General features: G+C 38.1%; 1 protein-coding gene across 1 annotated transcript in view; it reads left to right on the top strand.

Annotated features, from left to right (window-relative positions):
• Positions 1–8,507: 8,507 nt before the first annotated feature.
• LOC101294760 (PHD finger protein Alfin1-like) overlaps positions 8,508–10,681 on the top strand; it is a 5,350-nt gene continuing 3,176 nt past the window's right edge. The window contains exons 1-3 of the mRNA XM_004299991.1: positions 8,508–8,917; positions 8,995–9,027; positions 9,590–9,818. Of these exons, the coding sequence (XP_004300039.1) occupies positions 8,818–8,917; positions 8,995–9,027; positions 9,590–9,818 (362 nt within the window). The 5' untranslated portion in view covers positions 8,508–8,817. The remainder of the gene's footprint in view (positions 8,918–8,994; positions 9,028–9,589; positions 9,819–10,681) is intronic.

Genomic DNA, 10,681 nt, shown 5'->3' with positions numbered 1-10,681 from the left:
TAACACGTACAAAAGAGAAAAACAAAATTTAGAAAGATATATAGAATAGTTCATGATAAAACATTTTCTTGCATGAAAAAAATAATCAACAAATGAAGATAGGGAGAATGGATGTTCAAAAACAAAAAGGTAAGAAAAAAAACAAAGAATGAGAGATTTATTGAGTGAATAAGAGGTAAAGTAAGTATTTAATTGAAATATATATCAATAAATAATGGATTAAATTCAGTTTGCCCTCTCGTACTTTACGTCAATAATCAGTTTAGTCCCATATCTTTTTTTTTAATAGCGTTGGTCCTTGAAGTTCTATTTCACATCAGTTTAGTCCAATTTTTGAATTGTCCTCCTTACCATGACGTCATGCATTGAGTTGTCCGCAACACAAGGACCCAGTTTCTGACTTAAAAGGGTAAAATAGTCATTTTATCATATTTGGGTATTTAAGGAAATGAGATAGGTTGACATAGGGAAAGCCTACACTCGGTGTTGACCCGAGCTCAGACTTCTCTCCCTCCTTCTCCGGCTGTCTCCTTCATCTCCGGTTCCGGCCACCTCAGACAGCAAGACCACCACCGAAATGATCCTCTTCATCTCTTCATTCTAGCCCAGCCGATAGATCACATGTGCAACCAGAATCGGTGGAGATCGAAATCGTGAGTGCTCCATTGAGTTCACCAATTTCTGGCGAAATCCAGCATCCCCTCCGGTGGCGACTGGTAGTATCTTGTTCTCCTTTCTCTCCTCTATCTTTCTATGTCTTTTGTTCTTCAAATTGAAGCATAATCTGAAAACTCCCTTTTCTCCGCATGTCGTTTTCCGGCGAAACCCACTGCTCCGGTCATCGATTCGGCCAACGCCGATGAGAATCTTCTTTACCTCTCCCTCCTCTTCATTTCGGTGTCTTACCTACCTGAATGAAGCCCTAACTCAGAAATCCCTTTTCCTCTGTTTTTCTGGGTTCATGTCAAGGTCTTCCGGCGACAGTGTTCTTCGAGCTTCCAGCGCACGCCGTCCACATGGACTTCTGCAGTGAACTCACCACCGCCACGCGCCTCAGCAACGGCACGTTGATCCTCGTCGAAGCCGTTGAGGGCGTCCACATCCAGACGCACGCCGTCCTCCGCCAGGCTTGGATCGAGAAGCTCACGCCGTGCCTGGTGATCAACAAGATCGATCGGCTCATCTCCGAGCTTGAGATGAGCCCTAGGGAGGCCTACATTAGGTTGTTGCGGATTTGAGTGATGAGGATGCCATTCTTTCGGGGCCGGCCAGCCACCACCGCCAGCAGGTTTATATGCACCACAGTGCAAAATTATTTGAAGACCATAATATGATAAAATGACTATTCTGCCCTTTTAAGTCAGAAATTGGGCCCTTGTGTCGCAGACAACTCAACGCATGACGTCATGGTAAGGAGGACAATTCAAAAATTGGACTAAACTGATGTGAAATAGAACTTCAAGGACCAATGTTATTAAAAAAAATATATAGGACCAAACTGATTATTGACCTAAAGTACGAGGAGGCAAACTGAATTTAATCCATAAATAATTAAGGTTATGTTAGGAATTTGAAATAAGGTATAGTGAGAAAATGCTTATATTAAAAAGTAAAAGGGAGGTGTAGAGAGAATAAGAGGTATATTGAGTAAATTCGGAGGTCTCAATAGCCGCACTCTTAGCAAATCTGAATTTGACAAAATATATGAAGAGAATGTACAATGAACAAAGTAGAATTGAGAAAAGGGTTTTTTAGGTATTATTAATGGGTGAACAAAGTAGACTTACAATTAAAATTATATGTGAGGTGTGAAGAGAATGTGGGTTGAGCAAAATGGTTTGTGGGGTGGCAATAGACGCACCCAATGAAAAATGAGAAGAAAAAAAAATCTCTTTACCTCTCCAATATATTACCCACTTATCCAAAAAATATTAAAAAATAAAAATATAGACACACATATGTATATACTCACATAGCTCATATTCCCCTTTTATTTCAATAAAGACTTTAAAAAATATGGATCTTTCTTAGGAGAAATACTTGTCTGAATGTATGTGTGCATCAGAATGCTCTCCTATTTGCATACATTTAATATTGTAAATTCATCAATTTAACCGTGCTGAATTAATTAATAAAGATCATTTCACTAAAAAATAAATTTCACAAACAAAATCGGTTGAATGGTTGAAATCATGTATTTACATTGCCAAATAAGAGAGAGATTTCAGATGTTTGGTTCACCCAACCATTACATTGCTATTTCAAAAGATAAGTTAGCTAACATGGCTTGCCTATGTGCAACCTTGTTGCATGTTCGAGGCGCAAAATAACAACTTCATTTGTGGCAAGCTTCCTAAGCGTTGGATGTCTTCAATTATAATTCTATGTTTAGTAAGAACAGTAATTGAGATATGAGTTTCAATAAGGATTTTTTTTTTTGGTAAATTAAATAAGGATTGTTCAAGCATAATGTTACCATACAAAATACAACTCAGCTAGGATAGCAAATAAGTTAATAACTCAACATGCATTGTCGAACTAGCGTATTGAACAACATATTGAAATGTTGCCACCACTACTCCATTGTAGTTTCTAACCACACCTCTAATTTCACCTAGTGTTGGTTGAGGTAGAAAAGCTCCATTAGTGTTGGGTTTCAGGTCATGCCCTCAAGTAGGTTGCCATATATTTGTAATTATGTGCCTTGGTGTTGTCTCTGATGATTAACTCATGAATTCTTCAACCCACTTCATGGAGATAAAGAAGATATATGCGGGAAATTAAGCTTTCCAAACTCTTTGACCATTGTAACAATTCTTTTGCAACGGCAGAGTTCCCAATCAGATGTGATCGGAATATCGAGATTTGCATAAAGGTACAGGCGTTAGGAAACATCGAATGAGAAGCCACAAGAGTTAAAGCAAAATTACAAATGATGCCTGCTTGCGACATGGAAAGTACGTGACACTTCAAGACCTATGCGGTATCGAGAAGCAAAGTTCACATCTTTTTCCCAACCATATACTGCAACAAAGGCACCCGAACTCTAGGAAGAACCAAAACCAGGGACATCAAGCAACCTACGAGAGCTTGGATCTCGCGACGTCAAGTAAACAGTCCCTCGGCACTGATCTCTCTGAGAATATTTGAAAGCGAAGAAATAAAGAATCTTGGCGCAAGAAGGAACAATTAAGCCCGCTAACTTCCAAATCAGACATATCAAATGGATTACTTTCAGAGTGATAGGGCATATCTGACCAATAGCTGCTCCCAATTCTGTTATGGCACAATGAACTTCAGGAGCCAAAGGAAGTTTCAAGCCCGCACGGATCTGCGACTGAAAAATTACAGTATCATTGGCATGACAAATAATAGATTCCTTTTCCTTCAGAGGTAGAAATGCCAGCGTTTCAGGAAGACGGAACTACCAAACACTACCAGAAGAAAGGTTTTAGCAGACGAAAATAAAAAACCAGGCCGACAAATTATTTTTTCGTCGGCTAAAGTGACGAAATTTCCCTTCGTCGGCTAATTTAAAATTTTCGTCGGCTATGGTCAACTTTAGCCGACGAAATTAAAATTTCGTCATCTGAATAATTTTTTTCATCGGCTATAGTCTGTGAACTTTAGCCGACTAAAGTGCCTTATATTTGCAGATCTAGACAACAACTCATCTGGGAAAAAAAAACTATACGTAGAACCTTGAAACGCAAAAAAGTCGTGAAATAAGATATGACCAGAATGGTGAAATACGTCTACGGTTGAAAAATCACAGTATTCCAGTAAAGTCTCAATGCCCATAGTTGCGGTCAATGCAATTTACTCTTATTATTCACTATGCTGCAGATTTGGCGTTTGATGTCCGATTGACTATTGTGATACCTTTCCGGAAGCGTAACGGCCCTACGAGTCAAACTCATTGCTTTGCCATGACATATGGCCATCCGAGTCCGTTTAGGGCTTCAAAATGCAGTTTTCAACTCTCCAAATTAGAGTTGACCGTTTCGATCGAGCCCTTAACGTTGTCGAATCCAGTTGAATTTTTTACCATAGACATCTTTCGTTAGTAACTGGATCATAGTCTGGACGGTCGAATTTTGGTTTGTAATTTTAGTCATCGGAATCACGTGTACTATTTACCGTTATTATTCCCGTATGGGGAGCCCTATCGTCGGAAGGTAAATGTCTCAAAATTTTTTATATGGCAGTTGCGTCTCATCTACGTGAGAGTTTTTCGTGTGGAAGGTTTGACCAAACTACGTAATATAGAGGGAGATATGAGCGTTTTCGTGTGATAAGTGACGATGGATTAGGGTTGACCGTTTCGATCGAGCCCTTAACGTTGTCGGATCCAGTTGAATTTTTTACCATAGACATCTTTCGTCATAATGATCATATCTGACGGTCGAATTTTGGTTTTTGAATTTTAGTCATCAGAATCACAACGTGTCTACTAATGTTGTATAACTTGTTTAGTAGGTTATACGACTTTGTGAACCAACTCTACATAGGATGCAAAATTTTCAAAAATCTCGTGAAATAAGATGTGTTCAGAATGGTGAAATACGGCTATGGTTCAAAAATCATATAAATCGGGTAACGTCTCGGTGCCGATAGTAGCGGTCAACCCTATTTACAGTTATTATTCCTTATGGGGAGCCCTATCGTCGGAAGGTAAATGTCTTAAAATTTTTATATAGGCGGTTGCGTCTCATCTACGTGAAAGTTTTTCGTGTGGAAGGTTTGACCAAACTACGTAATATAGAGGGAGATATGAGCGTTTTCGTGAATTTATAGACTTTAGCCGATGAGATATTAAAAAAGTCGTCGGCTAAGGTCGAAAAATTTTCAAAAATTTTTGGCGGGTAAACCAAATTTAGAGGAAAATTTTCAATGGACTTTAGCCGACGAAAATATATGAAAAGTCGTCGGCTAAAGTTGAAAAATTTTCAAAATTTTCAAAATTTTCAACCAAAATTTTTTGGCGGTCAACCAAAATTTTAAAAAGAGTTTAACCGACGAAAATAAAGAATTTCGTAGGGTAAAGTTCTTTATATAGAAGTTTTACCGGAGGTGGATAGTAAGAAGTCAGAAAATCAGAAAAAGTTCCGGATTTTCTTCACTGCCTAGCTCCACCGTCAAGCAATCGGAGACCGCCACACTTGTCCCAAAAGCTTCGCCGTTGTCTCTACTTCATTGATGGACAGGTGGTGCATCGAGTGGCGCCGTCGTGAGGGATAAATCGAGCTCCAAAACTCCGTCGGTTTGGATTCGGTGTTGATCGAATTTCTCCTTCCTCAGGTCACCATTTGGTGAGTTCTATATATGGATAAGTTGAGTTTGATTAGTATTACATTCCCCTAGAATTTGGTAGCTCGATTCGGTGTGTGTGAGGAGAATCGAAGATTTGAAGTTTTTAGGGTTTAAAATTGAGGATTTTTATATTTTGATTCAATTGACCTGTTTAGGTTTAGAATTGGGCTTTGACTTCTTCTAGAAAGTTGTTCGAAATGTTGAGAGGAAGATTCTGTCAAATTTTGGTGGTGATTGGAGGTAGCCGAAAGTTTCTGCAGTTTTTTTTTTTCAAAAACCAGCAACTTTGGCCGACGATATTTAAATACTATATTCGTCGGCTATAGTATTTTTTAATTTTTTATAAGGTTTAGCCGACGAATTATGGGATGTTTCGTCGGCTATAGTTTTTTTTTAATTTTTTTATAAGGTTTAGCCGACGAAACATACTATATTTCGTCGGCTATAGTTTTTTTTTAAAATTTTTTATAAGGTTTAGCCGACGAAACAGACTACATTTCGTCGGCTATAGTTATTTTTTTTATTTTTTATTACACACTTTAGCCGACGAATATCTTATTGTTTCGTCGGCTAAAGTCTGGGAAAAAAACCGACGATATTTTTTTCGTCGGCTAAACTGTGGGACTATAGCCGACGACGTCTTCTTTTTTCGTCGGCTAAAGTCATCGCCGACGACCTTTTCCAGGTTCGTCGGCTAAGATCTTAGCCGACGAATTAAGCTAACAGGCCGACGAAACTTTTTCGTCGGCTAAAGTGCTTGTCCTGGTAGTGGAACAAGGTTACAGATAAATTTGCTAGGCATCTTCCCACAAACATGATCTACTATTTGACGATCAGGAAGACACTCAAACGATGAGTTACTTGTTCTCGCTAATTAAGGAACCATATTGTTGCCTTATATCCAAGCGATGACGTTCCCTAACAACATCTTGGGCAGTGGCTCTAACTAGACAACCTTAAAGGTTAGGCGAATCAGACGCCTTATCTACACGACGTAAAAAGCTTATCAAATAAATAAGTCAAATTCGAGCGAAAAACAAATCTTTCATGCTGTCGAACAACGAAAACAAAGCAGACAACTACATTGGTTCAATTCAAACGATTCATACAAGACATATGGAAACTTACGCCCTAAATAAGATATCAAGTGAACCATAAGCATTTTATGGGAAATCAGAAGCGTCACATGCACACATTACATTCATAATTCAAGAATTATGTTTGATACAAGCACATGATTAATCGATCATGACACTAGGGGACTCTTTGTCTGAAATACAATTAAGCGAAGACTCATTTTACTGATGATTTTGAGACAACAGAGCAGTGCAAACTCAAAAACAGGCTATTATCTTTTATTAGCATTTCAAAACAGAAAATACAAAAATGCAATCAGAATGGATTAGAAACTGCTTTCCGCATGATTGCTAGCAAAAATCCCCCACCCCTCAAAATACAAATCCTAAGATGATGATTCTCTATTCTTTTTATTATCTATCATTCTCTCAATAATTCCTCCTGAAACACGTTATCATATGCACTTTGCTCTAACCCTAAGTTGATAGCCAAAAACCCTAGAACCCGAAAAAAAAAAAAAAACCTAATTCTTCCATGCCGTGTGTCTACACCATCAACGCACAGCCCTAGTTTCACCATGCTCACTGCGAATGAGATGGAGGATTGTCTCGACTTGATTGAAGCAAGAGGATTTGGAGTGATCAACCACCGGTTGACCTGTTCCTTGCATTATTGGGCAACCAAAGTCGTTAAGTTGGTCTTTGTCTTCTTGTTTGACCAAACCATCATTTCAAGAAAGAAAACTAAGCAATCTTAACCTCTCATCTTAGTTATAATATCCTAAATTTCTGCTCGCTTCATATATATAAAACAATACGCATTTGGTTTCATATTTAGTTAAATTAGTGAGTTCCTAATCACTTGTTAAATTGTTTTTTTGGTTGATAGCTTCGGAAAGACTACAGAACCAAGTGGGTTCATCCAAAAGCTGTTGCTTTTGTGTGTGACGTCTATATCGACACTTTATGCAATCTCGCTTTAAGATCGATAGCACACACGTGGAATTAAGCACGAAAATTACAAAATGTTCCTATAAACAAAGTTTATTTAGTAAACTAGCAAGTAAGCTTCTATATAAAAGTTATTTCAAAGTTTGAATAACTCGGGGGATAAAATCATTTCCTCCTTTCTTCATCTCTATTCTATGCTTGCATTTGTGAAATTTGCAGGAAAATCCCAAGACTAAGAGAGTTTTGGATCCGGGTTGTGTCGTATCAATCCAGATGTTAATTTGGATTGTGTAGTATCAATCCCAGTACTATTTTGGATTGTGTGTACCGCATGTCTCATGCAGAGATTATTGCTCAAACATGAAGTTGTTCATGTATGTGTTTGGTTAAAATTAATCATTATACATGGTGGACTTATTTAAGTCTTTGCCTAAATCTACTTTCAAGAAGCATGTGAAGAGAATTGGAATGCGAAAGTTATGAAGTCTCTCTGATCAAGTTATTTATCAAGGGAAGCATCATATGATTGAGTTCTCAATGAAGTAGTTGGTGCGTTTTACTTTTTTGTCCTTCGACCAAAGTTTAGTTATTCCCACATGGTTTTTGTTACTTGACAAAGTTTGAACAAGGCAACACGGTATACATCCATCAACATGAAGACGTGTGACACAAGGAGGAGTGTTGCAGGAATATTCCACGTGTATGCCTTGGTCTAATGCTAGTCAAACAAGAAATCACGATTCTATATAGAAATAGGATATCAAAGATATGTTTCCTTGTACAACATATTATGGTGCTATGTAATCCTTATATAAGAAGAGTTTATATCAATGAATAAGATGATGATTCTTTATTCTCTTTACTATCTATTATTCTCTCAATAATTTCTCCCGAAACATATCACTAATTTTATAATATTTTCTCATAATTTACTGTGACAAAGACACATAATGTGTTTTCTTAAACATAACGATACATGTTTGTTTTCTCACAACATACACTAGTCTCGTATTTCACTAATTATGAATTTAAGAGGGGGACGTTAGCAATGCCTGTGTGCCACAATGCCTTAGCCGCATTATCGATCAGACCAGAACAGAAAAGAAAAAAAAAAAAAATATAAAAGGGGGCGATTAGGAAAGTAAAACCCCTAGAGAGCGAGCTAGAGAGAGAGAGAGAGAGAGAGAGAGAGAGAGAGAGCTGTTTCATATCTCAACCCTTTCCTTTAAATCCATCTCCTCCCCCCTCTCTTCTTCTTCTTCTGCTCAACATAACATTTCTATTCTTTATGCTTCCAATTGTTTCCAATCACAATTCACAATTGAAATCCCCAATTCACCCAACTAACAAACCCTAATTTCCCAATTCCCCCACAATTCAATTGCATCTCCGCCATGCCCTCCTCCCTCTGACCCTCCGCGCAGCCATCACTTGTCGACATTCGGATTGAGATTGAACCCTAGAAACCAGAGAGAGAATGGAGGGTTTACCGCAGCACCCGGCACCACGAACTGTGGAGGAAGTCTTCAGCGACTTCAGAGGCCGTCGCGCCGGCTTGATTAAGGCCCTCACCACCGGTTCGCTCCTTCGCCTTTTCCCCCATTTTTCTTGCTTACTTGATTTCGTTTTCTCACGGCTTGCTTTTGCTTTACAGACGTTCAGAAGTTTTACCAGCAGTGCGATCCTGGTGGGTCTTCTCTTCTCTTTTGCTCTTATCTGTTCATGTGCTTCTCTTTTTCTAATTCAAAATTAACCTCTTTCAAAGCTAAATGCCGAGTTTTCTGGGTCATTTCGGTGTCACAATGGTTGATTTATCTTGTTTCTATTGGTATCTTGATTGATTTGTTTGAATGTACACAATTTTCTAGTTAGTCGACGCAATGAATTAGAGGATTAAGCTCAAATTTCCTACCTCTTGAGACTCCTGCTATAGTGGTCTCTTATGTTTCTAAAATCGTTTCTTATATATTTTTCTTTGGTTTCATTATTTTTAGAGAATCCTCCTTATTGCTGTGCCACTAGCGCAAGCATAAAGTTTGTCCTATTCTTTTGAAGCTTTTCTTTATTTTTTTTAATATTTTAATGTACTAAGATTTTGAGCCAGTTTAATTATGAGTTGTTTCATTGTTTAGTGATTTTGTACCTTCTGTTTTTGGAGTTGTAAAGTATGTAAACGAGTTGTATTTCATGTGGTATGGCGTTTCTATTTTGTTTTTATTATGTGTATGACACAAGTGTTGTGCTTATAGATAAGGAGAATCTGTGTTTATATGGACTGCCAACTGAGGCATGGGAAGTTAATCTTCCTGTTGAGGAGGTGCCTCCTGAGCTTCCTGAACCAGCGCTAGGTATAAACTTTGCTAGAGATGGCATGGCGGAGAAGGACTGGTTGTCGCTGGTTGCAGTTCACAGCGATTCATGGTTGCTTGCTGTTGCATTCTATTTTGGTGCACGCTTTGGGTTTGGCAAAAATGACAGGTATGCACTACTTTTCCTTGCCACAAGCACACCAAGTTGCATCTAGTATGCTAGCAAGTTTTCTTTGAAAAATTTATCCCCGTTTCTATTTTATTATGTGAAATGAATCCACAATTGGATATGATGAATTTTAATTTGGTGGTTATCCCATTGGATCACAACATTGTCATATGCAAATTCTTGGTAGCAAATATTTATCTAATTACCCTTCAGAAAAATGCTGAACTATTCTTCTAATGAAATTTAGCTACATTTGGTCTGTACTGAAGAGAGGACTCTGTATTTTTCTTGTCTTTTACTCCTTGATATAAGAGGAGTAGGAGTGGTTGGATGGATTTTAAACCGCCACCCCTGTTCTTAACATTACTACATGACAATCAAATTTTGAGGAATGGAAAGAAAATATTTGATTTGATCTTGAAGTCCTTTTTAAAATATCTCCATATTTGCAAGCAGTAAAAGGGTCTAACTTATGAAACACTGAGCAGTTTGCACTTATGTGAATCCATTGTTGGTGTCTACATTGCATATGACATCTTAAGCTATCGGTAGGGTGCAGAAACATGATTTGGTACATCGTTGGAAACTTAGAGCCCAAATTTGAAATATAGCATGTATTCAATTTTTTCGGATACATATTTGGTTATCGATGCTGTTTGACAAATCTATAGGGACTTAAGAGCATCTCCAATGGAGATGTCTTTTGCCAGATGGACAATCCAACGGCAAGAAATGACAGCAACCCCACTCCAAGAGATCTGTCAATCCTATGTGGATTTGACATCTCAAGCAAATCTGTCAAATATGACAGATCTCCCAACTCTGTCAAAAATTTTATTTTCTCCCCTCCCTCCCTCTCTCTC

The sequence above is a fragment of the Fragaria vesca genome, linkage group LG5 (assembly GCF_000184155.1).
Source record: "Fragaria vesca subsp. vesca linkage group LG5, FraVesHawaii_1.0, whole genome shotgun sequence".
NCBI lineage: Eukaryota > Viridiplantae > Streptophyta > Magnoliopsida > Rosales > Rosaceae > Fragaria > Fragaria vesca.
Note: the sequence above shows the minus strand (reverse complement) of the source record. Positions and strands in the feature narration are given on the sequence as shown.